This window comes from Gymnoscopelus microlampas (assembly GCF_963454915.1).
Source record: "Gymnoscopelus microlampas genome assembly, chromosome: 22".
Lineage (NCBI taxonomy): Eukaryota > Metazoa > Chordata > Actinopteri > Myctophiformes > Myctophidae > Gymnoscopelus > Gymnoscopelus microlampas.
In genome coordinates, this window is record NC_139959.1 from 13,783,150 (window position 1) to 13,803,955 (window position 20,806).

A 20,806-nucleotide genomic window follows, 5' to 3' on the forward strand; every position below is an offset into this window, starting at 1 on the left:
ATAAGGCAAGTTTTGAGTGCTTGCCTCCCTCCATTTGTGGGCAATTGAGTGAATGGGCCTGTAAAACCAACAGCACTTGGGACAAAGGAGCCCGGGGCCATTAAGTCATGGGTGAACAGGCCCCTTTAGGGCCAGCAGCTGACCCTGTGGAGAGGCCTCTTGTTCTGGCGGAGGGGGCTTGTGTCCCTGGACCCCAGGCCAAATTGACAAGACCCCAACACACACACACTGAGATGACAGGGGTTCAACTCCAGGCTCTTTGTCAATCTCTGTCCATACCTAAATATAGTACCTGTCTAGCTGTCATCTCCACCTGTTTGAATGCTATACAATTAACATACTGTATTTTTGTGGACTATAGGATTGGAATTGTTAGATTGCCCGAGACTGTTGGCTCCCAACAAATCATTAATTGGCTAGGATCCAAAGCCTTGTCATGCCTGTGGTGAGCTTGTCAGAAAAACTAAAGCATCATTGGAAATGTTTATTATGTGGGAAAGGTATGGCAATTTGTACAGAGCTACTTTGGCAAGACGTCAGTGCCCTACTCCAATTTCTTAAACCTGACAAAATATCAAGGCAAATTATAACAAGATGGGGTCTAATAACAGCATGTGATCAGCCGGTGATGTCAGTCATCTATATTTGAGGGCAAAGTTTCAGCTAGATCCGACTGCCATTGACTTCCATTATAAAAAGAAAGTGTTATGGGCTGGCTGTTTTCTCCTTTTTTTCCTTTTTGTCTCCGCCAGAGGTGGAGAGTATGTTTTCGTCTCCGTCCTTCTGTGTGTCCGTCCGTCTCAGCCAAGCTAACATTGGTCAAGCTTCACGTGACACGTGACAATATGTTGTCACCAATGCTTTGATTGGCTAGCGAGACGCATGACGAAATAAAAACCTATAAATAGGTGTCGCACAAGTGAGCTTCCATCAGCCAAGCTAACATTGGTCAAGTGACACGTGACAATATGTAATATAAATAGGTAAGACAGGATTAATCAGGAACAGTACTGGCGGAGACCTGTGCTCCGAGGAGCACATTTTCTAGTTTATTATGTGTCTGGTGTGTGCTGTGTGGGCGTGGGGATGGTCTGCCTGGGCGTTACTTTCTGTGGAGCTGTGGAGCTGCCTGCTCACCTGGGAGTGATCTGCTCATCAAGCCCAGCAGATAAAATCCCTGGCTCTGGACTCCAGCTCTTGCCAGATTATTCAGTGTTCGACCGGTAAAGACCTGTGCCTCAGCTCCTCAGTTTTTTTCTGTATTCGGCAATCTCTAACTCCCTGTCTCCCTGTCTCAGATCCTGTACCTCCACGCCTACTGCCTGCCTGCCAGACGTTTTGCTTGTAAACCTGGTTCGGTTGTTCTACTTTTGGGTCCTATTTACAACACACCATAACAGAAAGTTAAATATATATATCGGTCCAGTGGTTTGCAAAATTATAACATACACACATCTATATGGCTCTGATATCTACAGAGCCACACCGTAAAAAAAAAAACAGAACCATTGTAGATGTCATACAAAAGCATTTTATTATTTTGTCCATATTAAGTACACGGTTAAAATGGCAGTTGGCAGGAATTCTAATATACCATGGTTATGATCATTATTGTAAAACTGTATACAATGAAAATGTAAGTGTTACATCTGTGATTTGTCTAGTAAACAACAAAAAAAAGTCCAGCATCTTGTGTATTGCTCATGCATAACTACAGTAGTATGACAACTGCTACTTTTCTGTACATGCACTTAATTCCCTCAAAACCTTTACATGGCCAACTGTTGTTAACATGCAATGCATGTTCATACTTGGACCTACAAATGGAATGTACACGCACAAGTCAAACCAACAAACAGAATACAAATTAATCTGTTAGACTCATCTCAGCCACCATGATAAAATACAAATATTAAGCTCTTTTAAGCATTTAAGTCAAATATTATCACGGTCAGGCAGGAACCTTGTATCTCAAAATGTTATCAATCTTTTTCATAAATTCGTGCCCTATTTTATACTTAGTTGTATGACAAAAGTAGTGAAAATAGCTCATCTACACAAGCTCACGAGTCATGGTGTGATGCGTTGTGAGCTTGTACATCTGCTATTTTCCCTCTTTTTTTTTTACATTTTGCAAAATTGTGAACATACTTGAAAGATTTCACCTATAATGACATTCCCAGAGCAGGCACACCAGGTTCAAAGTGGCCTGTCTGTGTTTTTTTAATACTATTGTACCAATGAAAAGTCTTGACAAGAGCTTATAGACTAAATAAGAATTACATTGGATCCAAAGGAAAACAGGTTATTTTTTCCATTTCCTGAAAAGTTTTTGGACATACAAGGTTTCCACCCGACAGCGACGATACACTTTACTGTCCTCCTGCATACGTGCCTGATCTTTCCACTTGATATCACTGACAAGATTCCCTTCTTTTTCTCACTCCCATGCTTAATGCTAGATAATCCCCCATCTAAATCCAGATTATAGGTGATGATAACTGGATCCAGTGAGGTCAATATCACTGGGAGGACCATTTAGAACGGTAGTGTTACTTCACTGCTCTTGATTATAACATAAAAAGCATAAAAACACTGTTTCAGAGAGGATTTGTTTTGAGAAGATATCCAGAAATGCCTTCATCACACCAGTATTGTAAAACTGCTAACATGAAAGCAGTTTTCATAAATTGTTTTAAAAGTATCACACAGCCTAAATGCATGCAGAGTTAGCAGTGTTTGTGTACAAAGCCATCACAATAAAAAACATTTCATAGAAGGCTTTGTTCTAGGCCTATATAGCTAACATCCTTCTGTGGTAGCTAGAGCACACTTTTTTTGTTGCCTTTTCTTTTCTTTTACTTTGTAAAAATCAAGCAGCTTAATCGTGTCAGTATCCTCAATCCTTACATGTTAAGAGACATTCATCTAACAGCAAAACAAAACCAAAAACCAAACAAAACACACAAGCACACACACAAATGAGAGCTATATCGTCAGCACAAACAAATGAACAGTCCAACAATTACAACGACGAGCAAAAAGTGCAATTTGCCTATGATTAGAGGTCAGAGATGGAATCCTGCTACCTAAAGCCAAGAGAACAAGAACACACTTTGATTCGAAAGCAATAGTAAAAGAAAAGAAATATTAGTGATAGGACTACATTATGGTTATTTACTAGAGTGAGTCTTTGTCTGATTAGAAGTAATGATAAAACAAAATAAAATTAATGGATGTGGCAGTGCATGTTGACTTCTAACTTGGGAGAAAATGAGCTGAATGGTAGCCCAATACTATTTTTGACAGAGAAAATGAAAATATAATTCTTCAATAATTTCTTTTTTAAATGTTTTTTTTAAAAGAAATAAATATATTAATTAGTAGACATTAAATAAATAAAACATCCTACAGCCTTCGGGCTCATGGTAAATCCTTCTCGACCAAACGCTTGTTGCATTATGGTCAGTACCAACCTTTGACACACTGAAACATCTGACTAAAGCCAGATTCACACTTAATTGCACTACAGTGTTGTGCGTAGAAAATAGCCAACCTACTATTTGGTCTGCTATTTGTGAAGCGCGACACCGTCGTACTACGGAGCATAAATTAGGCCTTAACAACGCTGACCATTCCTTCCCTAGGACGACGCTGAAGATGCTGCTTATAAAAAGGGGCAAGCAAAGCCAAGGTTTTAGGCTGTCTCGTCAGCAAAAGGTAAACTTCTCAATGAAAGATTATGGCGTCCAATTTATATTAACATCTGAGCTTTAGGTAGCTGTCAAACAATAAATACAAGAAAAAAAAGAACAAAACGAGATAACGTACCCTTCCGTTCTGAGGTTCTTTCACAATTCCATGCTATGAAATACATTCAGTCAATGTCTCAGAGGAAACTATGGCCATGGAAAGGACTTGGGCACTGTCACTAAAAGATACGTGTCACAAGTGCTATCCAGTTTGCCCTTCAAACACTTCTCCTTTCTCTGCCTCAAATTCAGTAGTGCAATACTGACCGCTTTCTATTCCCGTCCCACAAGTCTTCATATCATCAGGGATAAGCATTCGCCACAACACAGCGCTGCCGCCATGGAAAACCCAACATAACTGCATTCCAGGCTCTTTTTTGATTCTTCCTGTTTTCTTCAATTGAAATGTTAACCTGATCATGTGTTGATGAACTTAAAAAAATATTGTTTTTCAAACAATATATGGTGCCTCAATGCAAAAAATATGGGTTCTATTCTTCATGTCTTGAAAACATACTTTTTGTATGCACATGATTTTTTATGCAACTACAGCGACAGGGCAGTTTAACGAAACAAGCTGGAGGAGATACACAAGTAGCGTTACATCATAAAATGTCTCATTCTTTTAACTTTTTTTTCATTTCAACAATATATTAACAATATAAAACTCAAGAAGCAGCCACTGCTAGTAATAAACAGTCTATAATCTACAGCCCGCTGTATGGGCGGGCTGTTTTTAACATGGTCGACTAGTGCAGAATATCTATCTTCTTCCTTTCTTTCAGTACAAAAGAAAATGTTACGTAGCCAGGGCAACAGCTTGCGTGTATTGATCAGAAAAGACAGGTCATCTAGAAAACACTTACAGTATGAATAGAATAAGTGCTTGAGCAGTGACCTAGAAACACGGAGAGAAAAAAAACAAAACTAACATAACAGCAGCCATGCCTTTTTTTATGTCCTTGGCAGTGCATTTCTGCGTTATATAAAAAGAAAACATAACATTGTGTTTGGTTGCCTACGACAGATTGTCTGTTGAGCAGTGGTTCTCAAAAGTGGGGTCCAGGGACCCTCAGGGTTCCTTGAAGGTGTTCTAAAATGGGTGGTGCTGGAAGCACAAACAAGCTGGCCAGATGTATGTATGGAGAACCGGGATGACTGGAGACTCCGATGGAGGGCTCGTCTGAGAACGACGCGAAGAAGATGGGGGTGCTTGAAATTAAAGGATTTGAGAACCACTGCTGTAGAGGAAAAAGTGGAGGCCGGGAATTACAAAGCAGCTCCCACTGCAATTGTGTCGGACAGGTGTAGTGTGTGTGGGTGTGGGTGACTTCAGAGCACAAGGGCCCTCGAGGTACAGCCGACGGACGGGTACGGGTTGAGGTACTGGCGGGCCTGCTCTGTCATGATTAGCTGGTCCTCCGTCTTCCCAAAAACCACTGTCTCCCACTCACTCTTCACCTGCAGATGAGACAGTTATTGACAGTTACTGATGAAGATCAGTGGTCTTGTAAACATCCCTCTGACAACAGCACACTTGCATCGTTCCCGACATGAATGGCCCCAATTAAGTCGTTGTGCCAAATAACCCTCCCCACACCTTTTTGTGTTGGCACTGCTATTATACCCACGCTGGGCAAGACCTTGGTTGAGTGTCTAAACAGAAGTACAGGAGTTTGGCAGAAGTACCGCCCAAGGAAATGATGGTGACGCTTTACAAATCTGTTTAGATTTTCCGTGAATGAAACGAGTGTTATGATTGGTCGAAAAAGATAGTTTCTGGGGGAAATACGTCCGACGGAAGTCCCGCCCCTATAGACACTCTCTGCTTTAGGTCGTGATCAGGCTTTTCTCTTCGCAGATGATTAAAGCTGGGAACGAGGCTATATTGTACCCTACTGGCTCACCTGCCAGTGAGAAGCCCCCACCGGGAGGACGTAGTGCCTTTGTCCTACTCCTCCTGTTCAACACCCTGCTGACAGAAGCCACCCCAGCCTGTAGGAGTCGCAGCGACTTAAGATCACGCGCCCTGGCTTCCCTTCCCCGAACATGACCAATTGTGTTCTTATAAAACGCTCAGCAGGCGGGGTGCATCGAGGTGAATAATAATACATTTCTGATCAAAATGGTGAGGTCAAATATCTCAGTGGACTAGATATTGGAGAAAAAAACCTCAGTGAACACATACTATAATATATTTAATTACAGATATGTGTATTCATCTTTGAGTCATTTTACATGCCTGTTGTTTACATCAAAGAGCATTCTTCTGTGCACCTGTACTGAAGGGTTGTGTGTTGGTGTTCCGTGGGTGGCTGGGGTCTTCTTCCCTCTGGGGCTGGGGAGGCGATGCAAGGGAACTATGGAGGTCTCCTCACTCCCAGAGGACAACGGACGGCTGTGTTCCTCTCGCTCAGGGATTGGGGTCATCAGAAAAGAGCTGCTCAGCAAATTTTCGTCTGCCTCCTACCAAAGGATGTATAATGAAATTAATCAAGTTCTGTAGTTCTGCAATTCTGCAATAATTGTCATGACCAGACAAGCTTCAATGTTTTTGTAGAGGATGATTGGCTTATGAGCTGTGCAACCTCAATCTGTGCACTATGTTTTGCTAACATTACATGGTATTTCACAGGTGGCGCAATTGACTTTGACAACATACACACATGGATATGATTGAAATGAAGCAAGAATCTCTGAATGTTTGCAAAAAATGGAAGCACAGTTAGTTATCAGTGCATATAGTCTTCTTTGAAAAATTACACATGTACAGTATTGTATTTAAAACATGAATGATGTATGGTGGCCTGTGTTATAAAGTGACTTCAGCATGAAGTTACCTCTGCATTGAGCTGCTCTTGGAAGAGCTGGACGTTGAGGCAGTCTTTGCCCACGGGGTCAAGCACCAGAGACTTGCGCACCTTCCTGGCTGGGCCATCCATCTGAAATAAGACACGCAAAACCTGATATTATAAAACCACCCATGTGGTAAAATGTCTTACTGTGCTGAAATGTCAAATACTAAAATATTTTAAAGAGCATTTTACATCATGTTTCCATGTCCTAAATTCATGCTGAATGTCTGCTCTGTTGAAGATATCGGCTCCAATCTCTCGCTTCAGAACTTCACGGATATCTTCCTCTAGAAATGCCAGTGGCTGGGGCTGCAGGACAGAGATAATACACAAACAAAATATAAACACAATGAACAGGTGGAATGTTACGTTATGGGACTGTTAAATGAGACACTTAATGAACAATGTACTTTTCAGACTTTCGGCCTAGCGAGACAGGCAAGGCATTAATTAAGATTGCTGAAATCTCCTGCCCCTTAGGAGAGATGCTTAGACACTTGACCTATGAACATCTAATTTGCAAACCTATCTGTTTGCAAATGTCCACAAAGACAAGTTGTTGTGATAAGCATGGTGAAGATACATGCAGAAGTTAATAATTTGACAGTAAAGCCTGAGTTTGAGCTAGTTTGAACTTTTTGTTTGGAAGATAAATACATACATACAAAACACACATAAGCACACAAATGCATGTGGCAAGCAATATGCATTTACAACCTACCTCCATCTTCAGTGGCCCATGCATTTTCTCCTGAGCAGCCAGAGCATTTTTGAATGGTGTTGGTGTCCTGGGAGTTGGCATCATTACGGCCTTACGGAACTTTGGCGTCCTGGACCTAAACGCAGACACACCTTATAACATAGGCTATAACAGTGGTTCTCAAACGTTTTTATTTCAAGCACCCCCAGGCCACAGACCCCATAACTTTTATAGTGTACAAATTAAATCCCCTGGGGGTCCACGGACCCCACTTAAAGAACCACTGGGCTATAAAATAATTATCAATACAGTACAAAGTCAGCCACGTATTATTTAATCTCTCAAGACAGATTCAGCTAACAGCAGAATCTGTCAGCACCAATGCCTTAAACATGAAGTGTAGCTGTTAGTAGGAATACACAGAGAAGCACCCGGGAGGAGGAAGTGGACTAAGAAAGGGGAGGGAGGAGCCAAACCCAAGTTCCTGTTTTACACAAAAAAAAAAGGTTTTGCCCCAAGAGGCAAATACAAAGACATTTTTTACCGAATGGGTTACCAGATTGCCTATTAGGTGACAAATATCAGCTATTGATTATTTTCTTACCCAGCATTCTCTTTCTGCTGCTTGGGTGTGGTTTCTTTTTGAAGGGGCGTGTTTAGGAGACACTTCTGGCCACACACAGGCGTTGAGGTGAATGCTGGGTGGTCCAGGCCTAGATGCTCTGCTCCTGACACGTTGAACAACTGGAAGAAAACAACCCGTGACAAATAGGAAGTCACTCACATTGGTAGTAGTGGAAGAAGTGCTCAGATTTAGTTTTACTCGCGTTGGTGAATTTAGCACCATGTACTGGACTAATAGTGAAGATTATGAACAGAGGATTATTAGTTTCTTCTTTTATGAAAATGTTTTTTTTTATACCTGAGATGGGGAGAAAGGCATCGACTTTATGGGCGTTTTCTTGGGCGAGTTGGTGACGTTCTCTAAGAAGGAAGGGTAGTTCCTGTCACACATGGGAGACTGTCCCCCCTTCTCTCTTCTCTTCCTCCTCCCAGTGGACGGCTGAGGTGGCTTGGACGTGTTGATGGGAGTGAGAGGGTTGCCCTTGCCCGGTCCAAACGGCGCACAGTGTTTCTCGTGGGCGGGGATGGTAGATGGGGGGTTGACCGTGTAGCCCAACGCCTCCATCGTCCGTTCTTGCAGCAGGGCTGCGTATCCCTCTTGGGTGTGCTTGGGGGGCGTCGCAGCCTCCGATAGCTCAAAGCTAGCCACCTCGCTCCACGCCACAGGGTCCTGCAGAGCCAGACAGATCTACAATGGATTTTCAGGACCATAAATCAGATCTATATGCTTGATTTAGGTGTAGCATTTAGCAAGTATTGACGACAACACTATTGACTATTCAGTGCTTTCTTTCTTTCTTTCCTTATCCCCTTATGACACATCTGTGAAAACGGTCTAGGGGCGCTGCAAAACAAATCCCTCTACGAGGATATTCAAGTTTTCTACCTATCTACATACAGAGTGTTTTTTTTTAACCCTCAATACTCCCACCTCGCACTTTTCTAAGCCAGTCTTGTGATGGGAAAAAACTAAATGAAAGTGGATCAAAATGAAAGATGATATGAATGCACTTAGTTTCCGTTGGCTCGGTGTTGTTTAGGCTGTGAACTTTGATAGAGCACAGCCTGTACTGTCTCTGGGTGTCCCCTAGTGAGCAACATAGTCTGTACACATGGTCCACTGCTGGAGATGGTGTAGGAGTTCTACCTAAATCATGCTCCATCGTACGACAGTGTTGCACATCAGAATAGCATTCTACAAGCTCACAATGCGTTGTGACTCATTGTGAGCTTGTAGCATGCCATTTTCGGCGTGCAACACCGCCATACGACAAAGTCTAAATCAGGCTTTCAAATCACAAATGCTCCTGCCTGCATCAAGTCAGCATTGTGGCAACATTTCAGCTCCCCCATTAGTTAAACAAACAAACCTAAACAAACATAAATAATGTGCGTGTTGTTGGCGGTGAAAAGCACAAAAACACATTTATGTGGAATGGTTACTGTGAAAAATATACCAGTGAAAGATTGTATTAAAAATAACTTTTGTTTAATTGAAAAGGACTTTAAATCCAAACATCCAGCAAACCTCTGCTTATGCTAAAGAAATAATAGGCGTGTTTGTGATATTGGCAACACGACCCAGTTCACTGGTGGAGAATGCTGGATTTAATAATGTAATGAGTGTTCTAAAACCACACCATGAAGCACCAAGCTGTGTCCCTTCACAGCTCAAAGAGAAGCCCTCTCTCAAGATGTTTAAACTTTAATTACAGTAATTACTGAATAGTATTTTTCTTTAAAAACCAAGACCGATGCAATTCTATCAGTGCCGTAATATTAAAATTGTCGAATGGGAGGACCGGTCGGCTGGCCGGTGGGCGGACCACGTCATCGCGCTCATGTGACTCTGACTCAGCCATAACCATATAAGGAGTTCCCAATGCAGCTTCGCCCAAATATTTAGTGTTGTTGTCTTACACCTCAATGTGTTGTCATGGCATCAGGTGCAAACAAATCAGCACCATAAATAACCGATATGGCCATATATGGGCATACCCATGTATGGGCATATACTGATGACATCAGGGATCTCCAAATATGGGAATATCGGTCGGATCGGCAGTGCGACGTTAGCGTGGAAACCGGACAAATCTGCCAGTGCAAAAAAAATTATAGCCCTCAGCAGATTTGGTCTGGCCCCGCTCGATTGTGATTGGAATTCCCTGCCCAGAAGTTGTTGGGCACCAATCAGGGCCCAGTATGGGGCGGGTTTATCACCAGAGGCAGTTTTTTAAATCGCCCTTCGGAAATGCAAGTTCCCCACAGAGATTCCAGACTAATATCTCCGCAGTGCACCGAGCACTACAGTTTCTTCCCCACGATGCAATTTCCCTCGTTGTCTAGAATGAGGCGTGGTCTGGCGCGATCAGGGTGGAATGCTATTTTCTCCACAGACTTTGCGCTTCAAGTGAAGACCAGCTTGGAGCTGGTCTCATCTCTTGCATCTCTGGTGCAATGACAGCAGCGCAGGTGACATTTTAACCTTACAGGTCCATTTGTTTCCATTTGTACAATCTAAGTTAAAGTAACAATGAGTATATTATTGTGTACCTTATGCAAGTGACATACTCAACAGGCAAGGCATAGGCAAAAGTGCACACACTCACCGAGTCTATAAGCTCCATAGTCTCAGCAAACTCTGGTATATTCTGTAAAGTGGACAGGACGGTGCTGGTCTCCACCGCCAGGAACTTGCTGGGGGAGATGTGGAGCTGTCCTGGAGGCCCCTGGGGAACTGTGGGGCCCCTCAAGCGCCTCCCCTCCCCCTGCTCTTCCAGGCTGCTGTTGCTGGTTGTCAGGGTGTCGTCTGAAGCGGTGTCTGACCAGACTGAGTACTGCTCCATACTCTGAGGGGCAGGAGGGACACAACATGAAGGTCAGATACTGCAGCAGGCTGTGGCAGCAGATCTCTAGATTGTAACGGTAGAGTTTAGCGCTGGGCAATATGTTGAACTCTCTAAAATGTGAGATAGCCTATATTTTTTATTAATACAATGTATATAAGGCACAGAAGTACACATTGTGTAATCAATTAATTTGGTTGATAAACACTTTGACAACACTTTCAAGTCATATTGCCCAGCTCTTGTTGAGGTATCAAGGTAAAAGAAATGAAGAATGCCAATGAAGTTTCAATGAGTTTAATTTAACTCTTTTATGAAAGCTCATTTCATTTCATCATGTAATGTAAATTAATATTTTTCAAACTCTGAGGCTGTGTCCGAAATCACTCATTCACTACTTCTATGTAGGGGACTATGTAGTCAACTTATCGGTGAAATAACACATTTTGTATGCCAGATAAACATAGTCATTTTTCTTTCAGCAAAATGCATGATGTTATGTATGGTTTGCGATAGTGACCATCAGTTGTGCCCTACTTTGTACGATGCATTTTGGGATAACATTATTCCACCATTTAGGGTATAATAATTATCACCAAGGCCGTACATTCGGACACCACTACCAAATGGCGTAATGACTACATAGTGCACTATACTGTATAGTGAGAAGGGAGTGAGTCTGAGTGTTAGCCACCTCTGTGACCAGTGATGATTAGGTCTCAAATGCTGTTTATTACATCTTCTCAATAGAAACTTCATTCAAAGAAAACCCAGGGACACACAATGGTGATACTGTAACAGGCAGCTGATGTTGGCACAATATCAAACATAGAAGCGGCGATGGATTTAGATGATGAATGCGTCAGATGGGAGAAGATGGTGCTGGGAAAGACAGAACAGAAAGAATGGAGAGCGGCTGAGGTTCCACGTCAAACCGCTGGCTGAGATAACGCACATGTTGAGCGTGGGCATGTGAGAGGGGCGGGGGGGGGGGGGGGGGTCGCTGGTGGGGAATGGGAAGAGGTTAATGGTTGGGTTGGTGGTGGTATGGAGGGGCGGAGGAGGGGAGGAAGCTGATAAGCAACGCTTCAGGCCAGTCTGAATGAGTAATGAGATGGGAAGCTAGTTACTACAGCACAACTACAGCAAATCAGGCTGCTGGCACATACATACATTGACGGTGTTCACGCGGCGGCCATTTTGCTCTTACTTCATACCTTATTGACATAGGAGCATGGCCGCTGTGTGAATTTATGGTCAATGAGTACTACAGCACACTCTCATGTGCCAGCTTCGAAACCACACACGCAAGCTAACCAGGTATGGTAACTAACACACTGCAGAGTGTGCTCTTACACATGGGCCTCTGCACTGCGCTTGGCGCCGGACTTCATTCTCTGCTGACATAAGCAGCAACTCAAGCTCCTTAATTCTTTGCTCTCTGTCTGGGTCATCCAGGCAGGGCGGCTGGAATGAAACACGCGTTGGAGGGGAGGAGAAAAAGGAGGGACGGAGGGACGAGAGAAGGACAGAAAGAGGAAAATCAAAAGACAAATAATACATATAACAGAGATTTAATGGTGAAACGCTAAGATTTACTACATAGTAGAGCACAACCGATGCATCGGCCAGACGATATTTGTTTAACCCATTTAGACCTGAGGCCGATTCTAAAAACGCCTTCTAAATCCTAACCTAAATTTTCTGAAAAAAGAATGTTAAAATTCATGTAGCTGTATATAACAACGTATGTGTACCATTGCATAGTCATATCGGTACCCGTAGAAAAGGACTATTTCTTTAACTACATGCTACAAACTAGTAAACTACATTTCTTAAACTTCAACTACATACTGTATATCAGCTATAATGCCGTAAATGGTGAATTTTACCCCTCTTAAATCAATATCGGTGTCAAAATCGGTCGGGCTCTACTACATTGTTGTATTCTTTTATGTTAGGACAACAAGTCGTTTCCAGCAGTCTATGTACAGACACATGCAAGCGTAAACATACAGAGACACACAAAAGTAAACAAGAAGACACACAGATTCCCACTCACTGATAAAAAGCAGGAGGTGTCTGGGAGGCTGTCCATCAAGTGTCCATTGTGAGGGTCATAAGGATATCCCTGCATCTACAACACAGAACATCACACTTAACAATAAACTCATGACGACTACACACAGACCTCATACTTCTGACAAATATCAGAAAAGCAAGGACTCGTTTAATACCATATTGTCAGAAAAGGGTGACTGTATTGATCTGAAATAATGCAAAGAGATACTGCATTGGTCCTCAAAAGTGGAATCAGGGGACCCCCAGAGGTCCTTGAGGGGGTTCCATTGGGTCCCCAGCTAAATTAGGAACAGACTAAACATTTTTGGGCTTTTTCCAAGTGTTGTGAACATATAGGTCTGTTGTTTTTGAAAATGTTGAAGAATCTACACAAAATCTTTTCAAATGGGGGTCCGGCAGTCCGCGGCCAAAGAAATATCAATTTGGGGGTCCTCGACATGAAAATGTGTATACAGCAGCTGACCCACCTGGTTGGGGGCTGACATGGACAGGGGGCTGTGGTCACAGTGCAGGCTTTCCGGCGGTGGAGGAGGACAGGGTCTGTGGTGACGCCTCTTCACCCCACAGTGAGAGGAGGTGAAGGTCCGGCAGCCCTCCTGGAGGTAGCCCTCATGTTCTACCTTTCTTCTCATGGTGGAGTTCCAGTGGTTCTTGATGGAGTTGTCAGTCCTGTTGAGGAGAATGTGGGTCATGTCAATACTAGTTCTCAGGTGTAGTCTGCCACTCTCAGGCTACCGCACCAGTTGATTAAATAATTTTGTCATTCGATGCCACTGACCAACTATAATTTTCATCAGACCCGGCAATATTTTATTGGTGAATTGATTGCTGAAGAGTGGACTATGGTGCTATACTGTAACAACACTCGAGTTGTGAGCTTCAGCTCTGCATTTGTATATTTTCTAAACGTACTGCCTGGCGTGGAAACGACATGCACCACGCATAATGGCATACTCTACAGTACATCACATTGTTCGCAGCATCCAATCCCAGCAACACAAATGCTTCTTTGTTGTATTATTTTTTATTATTTTAGTTTTATTATGTTTTTGGTGGTTTGAAATTATGGATTATCTTGATTGATACTGTAGATATTCATAGTTTTTGAAGACAATAGAAAAATATCCCTGCATTTTTTGTGGCCAAAATATAAAATATTGTGTTTGGACGGATGATATTGGCCGTCACAAAAATATTTGTGTGTATATTCAATAGATTTGCCCTTATTTTAATCACTAAAAAGATATGATGTACAGTACAGTACTTGATGGGGCAAGCAGTGTGTGCGAGAGGCTGGGCATGAGGCTGCATTACCTTCCAGGCAGGAGCTTGGAGATCTCAGCCCAGCGGTTTCCCAGCCGCTTGTGGGCCTCATAGATGATATGATCCTCTTCCTGGGTCCATGAGGACTTCTTCACCTCTGGGTTCAGGTGGTTGTGCCACCGTTCACGGCATTGCTTCCCGATCCGTCCCTGGAGGTGCTTAGCGATCACGGACCAGCGCTTGGGGCCGTATTTGTGCACGAGGTCAATAACCTGCAAAAATGTTCAGGAAAAGGTTCAGCAAATCACAGACAGCGGTGGTGATTAACCACTTAAGCCCTATTTTATACTTTATCGTATAACGTCGCACGGAAATAGCAACAATATCCGATCTACAAGCTCACAACATGTGACACTTTTGAGATTGTAGGTCTGCTATTTTGGCATATAATGATATGCCTAAAATGGAGATGCCAGGCACTTGAGAGTGTTTACACAGCCCTATTGATAAACATACCATATTTATCGTGGTATCTTTCCTCCTTTCATTTATATGTGAGAATCTGCAGAAATGCCCTACATGGATCCATTCATAACAGGCCTTACAGAACTCTCATTCAGGGCCGTTCCTCTGGCTAGTACTGCCGCTGCCACTAGAATCCCACTGTAGGAGTTGCTGTAGTTGTTGGCTCTTTCTGTCACGGCTGAAAAATGCTGTGACGTCATCGTTGACAGTCTGGGGGTATCACAGACAGGTCTGTGTTACTGTTGTTGTGACGCCAACAGCTTGGTGGAATCAAAACGTCATTCTTGACATTCCTGCGGAGCACTCACTGTTCCATTTAAGGAATGCATTGTCTGCCTGAGCAGAAATCAACCTTCGGTCGGCACAGAAACGTACTGGGCTCCGAACCAAAGACTTGGAAAGTCTGAGTTGTGTTAGTTAGGCATGAGGTACTGGAGAATTTACATAACTACGGCTCAAATGAAAGCGTTGGCGGGAACCCTTGCTTGAGCATGTGCAGAGCTCTGCTAGTCCAGGGGGGAAAGATACATTGCACATTGTGCCATTTGTTCGTCCGGTGTTCTTTTGACTCCAATGGCTCCATCCTCTCCCCAGTCCCCACAGCATCCTTATACTTCCCCTATCATTTACCTTTTTACGTCATCTTCCTTTCTGCCTTCCCCTCTACTCCCTCCATCCCAGGACAGGGAACGCCCAGATCCTCTTACCTTCTGATCCTCCTCTTTTGTCCAGGGTCCTTTCACCAGCTCCGGGTTGAGCACCTTCTGCCAGCGGTGCTGACACTGTCCATCTGTCCTCCCCTGTGACAGAGAGACAGAATGAACGACACCTCGTCAAACCACAGCACACCTGTAGCCTTCTGAGAGTAGAATACCATTCACCCACACCCATGTGACTTTACCTCATTGTCAAACACACCCTTATAAGGGATAATGTCAATGATCTGCCTTCTAAATGGCTTGGCAGCTGCAACATATGAGACCAGCAAAGACAAACATCAGTGTGCCTGTGCCGGTCTCACTATGTTACAGAGAAAAACATCAACATGACTATTATTACCACCAACTTTTTCAGATTATTAAATGAGTATACACAGTGTGTTACCATATACAAGTTTTTTTTGCAAAAAATAAAATGTAATACTGTAACTTTCATTTGGTTAATTCTGTGATATTGCTATTGTTATACATTGCCAAATCAATCATATGATTTAAAACTACCGGTATTTATAGATCTGCATACTTATAGGCATGAAAACATATTAATGTAGCTCCTTACTGGAAAATAGCTGGCTATCAGTTTCCAGGAGTCAGTTCCATGCTGCTCCACTGACTTCTTCAGCTTTTCGTCCTAAGAACAGGCAGAGAGAGACAGACAGACATTGAGGAACCAACCTTCCTGAGAAGCTTCCTTTATCTGCATTCAGGTTAACGCCCTTGCATTTCCCTTTTAGAGAAGACGTTTCACAGCCTTCTTGTATGTAGCAGTAACAGCAGTGATGAATACGATTTCACCAAGGCATCCGACTTAGGTCCTATAAATATTTTTCAATTGCGTCCGGAATTTGAGCTCCACGTCGTTTTTCCCTTTGAGAGTGTCGTACAACATGCAATTGCCCTGCACACAAATAATGTATGCTCAATCTCATACACTGAATATACCACAGCAACTATACAAAAGACCAACCAGTGGCTCTCATGAGCTTACCTCGTCCCGAGACCATTTGACTTTGCACAGAGACTTCTTGTCTTTGCTCTTCTCTTTACTCTCTGGGTCTGTGGAATGTAGCTCTTCATCCTCATCCTCGCTGAAAATGCACAGTAGAGGTGCGAGAAGAGAGAAAGAAAAGCAGAGATCTATTAAAAGAGCTGTACTTGGTTATGCAATACTAACACCAAAAAAACATTCACATACTTCAACTCACATACTTCTAATGTAAAATGAAGATATTTCAGTCCACTTTTTGTGAACCAACTCTTTGCTTTTAATGCCCAGTAAAACTCTTCCTTAAAAGCAGTGTATTAAATTGGTAAATAGTTAAATTAGCTCCTTTTATGGTGTTCCTTCACAGGCTGCAGGCCTGTTGAGCAGGATTTGTTTTCAGTAGTTAATCACATTCAATGCATTGATTCAGATACTTCTTACATCATGCTGCTCTGACATATTGGTTGGCTTGTTGTGTCTGACTGTAATGCACCCAAAAATAGTCTTGTGCCTGAAGCTTGTGGTCTATTTCACGAGTACAGCTGAACGCTGAATATAGCAGCCGTCTTTGCATAGTTAACCAACACAACAAAATGATACTTAATAGATCCCAAAGCGTATTAGACAATAGAAAGGACTAAACAGCTGAATTGACTGAGACATCATCTGACAATACAGCATGCTAAAACAGAAACAGCTGAGAGATTATCGCACTTAAGCTACACACCACACTTTGACAAAACACTCACACAGCATATTTCTATTGTGATTAGAAAATATAGAAGAAAATATGAACATCAATGTAAAATGAGATGGGGGGGTGTTGGAAACAAGATTCCAGTCGAGTGCACTAATGTAAGAGGGAAAAGCATCAAATCAAACAGAACATTCCTAACCCTAATTACATCAGCCATATCCACCACAGATCAAATTATGATGTCACGTAGGGGTTCTTTTTAGACCACACATTACTGGTTTTAATGGTAGACCAATGTTGACCTTTTCTGAAAGTGTGACTGCTTCTTTAATTAGTATTTTCTTAAAAAAAATTAAAGAAAAAAAAATATATATGGATCCGCCACTGACCGCCAGCATAATCAACATCTGCTTCTACTCAGACGTTTCTCTGTGTCAGCCCCTGAATTCTTGACCACAAAAATGACATAATTACTCCTGAACAAATTCAAGTCAGGCCCTGTTTCCAAATCCATATAAAAGTGTTGCTGGGCAACACTTCCTTCATGGCTTCAAGCCGTACTTTTCACTTGAAAATCAGTTATGTTTGGCAAGCGAGTGGCGACATGGTCGTACAACAAAATGTATTTTAGGCTTGCATTAGTGTCTGTACAAGACCTTGACAGCGCAAACATTAAGACAGTTAACATGGCATGGGTACCACAGAGCAAAACTGTACTACTACACACACACATGCACACACATGCATGCACGACGCACACACACAGAGTAGGGAAAAATAGGCTTTCCCTCAGGTCTTCTAAACATGGGAGAAAGGGCTACTTCAGTGTGTTGACCTGAACATGGCAATTGAATTTCAGCACAGCTTAATTCCCCCAGTAGAGCAAAGAGAAAGAGATGGAAGTGAGTGTGGACCTGTCCGGCTGAACCAGGAGGAGGGGTATAAGGTGTTCCCACATCAACAGGCTCTTTCTCCTCTGGAAGTAAATGTGTGTGTGTGTGTGTGTGTGTGTGTGTGTGTGTGTGTGTGTGTGTGTGTGTGTGTGTGTGTGTGTGTGTGTGTGTGTGTGTGTGTGTGTGTGTGTGTGTGTGTGTGTGTGTGTGTGTGTGTGTGTGTGTGTGTGTGTGTGTGTGTGTGTGTGTGTGGGCCATGCAGCAAGGAGTCTTCGGAGGAGGTACGCTGGGGTGTGGTCAGGAAAATGGCAAAAAAAACTAACCGTCCAGGTTGCTGAAGTTTTGAAAAACTGTGGGAACTAAGTTTCATGGGAGTTTCTGTCTATATGTAATTATTGATTTAATTTTAACACGCCGGCATGCATTGCCGTTACATCTATACAGTATTACTCTATAATGACAGTATTCCTAGTCTAAGTTAGGCTACATAAGTTTAATAATAAAAACTACATACATTATGTTGCCACTGTAAAACCAATAGTTTACAGTATTTCATAGGATGGATAACTTCCTCAAATGTGCACAGACACGATCCAGCACTACTGCTGGAGAAGATCCTCATCAATTGGTTGGTAGAATTGAGATGATATGGGCAAAACGATAACATATTCTAGTGTTTCACCAGGTGCAACCTTGAGCTTGTGTCTAATTGTGGGGGACAAGGCGCCCCTCAACCTCGCACCCCAGATGGAAACACAAAGGGGGTGGGGGGACACGCGCCTCTGAACTGCTCATTCAAGCTGAAATTACGTCACTGCCATGTTTATGGACCAATCACACTATAAATCAATACTTAATTTAGCCATTCACATGCAAATCTCCTCAATGTTATGCACCTTAGCAGCTGCCTTTGAATTGACCCTGGTCATTTACTAGGCAAAATCAATTAAATGAATCTTCTTTGCAGGTATTTTTTTCTTTACACTAACATTTATTTCAAAAACAATCTGGTGACACTCGGGTAATTTGCAAAAAAACATTTAGAAAGAACAATGAACACTAGCTTAGAGATTAAGATAGCCACAGCAAACATTAAAAATGTATATGTTCTTTCACTTTAAAGTAATGAATCACCAAGGATGCTGCAGTGGGGTTGCATAATCCACCCATGCAAAAGGAGTGGAAATTAATCATTCATGTACTTTCCTAGAAGCTATTCCCGCTGTTTTTGATCATATATGGTACACTTTTGTAAGTAAAGACTTATTTCTTTTGTGTGTGAGGTTTAATAGAACAAACAAAGCAACACTACATTTATTTTAGATAGAACAGGCCTGAAATAATGATATTTGAGCATTCATCCTCCTTGATATTCTGTCACACAATTCACAAGCAGCCATTTAGGTACACATGTGGTCCTTATGATAAGAGTAGCAGGTGCACACATGCAAAATATGAGATATCAGAGACACCATGACGCTACACACTCACACTTTCATTTCAGATGATCACAGTGGTGGGAGAAGTACTGAAATGTTTTACTTAAGTAAAAGTATCAATACCACCATGTAGAAATACTCTGTTGTACCAAAGTACCAAAAGTAAAAGTACTCATTGTGCAGAATGTCCCATTTCACAAGTTCAAAATGTATTTAAAAAATCTTTTGAAAATATCAGATCTACAAGCTCACAATGTGTCATCGCGACGCATTGTGAGCTTGTAGATCTGCTATATTCTAATCGCCGAAATATATATAGGGTTGAAGTGGTTTTGTAATTTTAAAAAAAGTAACTAGTAACTAACAACTAACAACTAACAACTAGTAACTTGTAGTGGAGTAAAAGTACAATATTTTGCTCTGAGATGTAGTGGAGTAGAAGTAAAAGCATTGCAAATTGGACATACTCCAGTAAAGTAAAAAAAAACACCTCCAAACTGTACTGTACTTAAGTACAGTACTTTAGTACAATGTGCTTAGTTACTTTACATCACTGGACGATCACGTTATTAAAGGTAATAATCACGAGCTATTCTAAACATTTAACAAAAAAGGAATGCACTGAAGAAGAATACAGTAAACAGATGTCCAACAAGCCACATAAAGGAGAAGAAGCATCCCTATCTTAGTCCCACCTGCGTGATGATGACTTCACGTTGTCCATGAGAGCTGCAGCAGCGAGTTGATCGTATTATACAGCTTCCCAAAAAGAATATGATCGGATCGAGGTGACACACTTCTCTTAGATCTCCATATAAACACAACAAGAAGGTGTCGTTTTGGTCGTTTTCACGCAGACCTCGCAGTGTCAGCCACTCATTTCCTCAATTTTAATTCCTGAAATGCACCATGAGGGCAGCAAGCAGCAGTAGCTTAAGCCTTACAGTCCACAATAACATGATGTTCTTTCTGGCAAGTACTGTGTAATAACAACATACTTCCGTGCAAACGCGTGTCTTATATGAATGCACCTTCTTCGTTTCCCTAATATTAAATATTATCTCACCGACGGCCGGTATTTCTTATGCATAGAAGAAGGTGACATATTATATTTCTCTCGCCATATAAAGATATACGTCCAGGCTGCAGCGCTACTGTCCCGCTTGTCTGGCTTTGCCTCTCTCTTGGCATTCATGATTTTTCGTCCATCCCGCCGATTCTCGCGCCCAGCCTCCTCGCAGAGGCGGGTTTGAATCTGCGCAGGCGGCCTCGCGTCTGATTGGTCGAGCCGGTGACGCGTGCCAAAAAAGAGCAGATCTGCAAGCTGACAGGCGTGTTGCGATCCGTGGCGATGCGACGCGTTGTTAGCTTGCAGATCTGTTCTTTTATTTATTATTTTTTTGGCACGCGACACACACCCCTCGCG

At 42.4% G+C, this 20,806-nt stretch overlaps 1 protein-coding gene across 2 annotated transcripts; it reads right to left on the minus strand.

Annotated features, from left to right (window-relative positions):
* Positions 1 to 1,552: 1,552 nt before the first annotated feature.
* Positions 1,553 to 20,546, minus strand: mybl1 (v-myb avian myeloblastosis viral oncogene homolog-like 1). Of its 2 annotated transcripts, none has more exons than XM_084047980.1 (15): positions 20,076 to 20,546; positions 16,355 to 16,454; positions 15,926 to 15,997; positions 15,355 to 15,447; positions 14,174 to 14,394; positions 13,327 to 13,528; positions 12,840 to 12,914; positions 10,541 to 10,780; positions 8,230 to 8,601; positions 7,912 to 8,051; positions 7,329 to 7,443; positions 6,800 to 6,916; positions 6,593 to 6,694; positions 6,030 to 6,218; positions 1,553 to 5,213 (listed from the first exon to the last, which is right to left on the minus strand). In XM_084047980.1, exons 1-15 carry the CDS (start codon positions 20,102 to 20,104, stop codon positions 5,085 to 5,087), a joined length of 2,196 nt encoding a protein of 731 aa, XP_083904106.1. In that variant the 5' UTR covers positions 20,105 to 20,546; the 3' UTR covers positions 1,553 to 5,084. The 2 variants fall into 2 exon arrangements, with proteins under 2 accessions (XP_083904106.1, XP_083904105.1); XM_084047979.1 differs by having other exon boundaries at positions 8,230 to 8,619.
* Between the last annotated feature and the right edge of the window lie 260 nt (positions 20,547 to 20,806).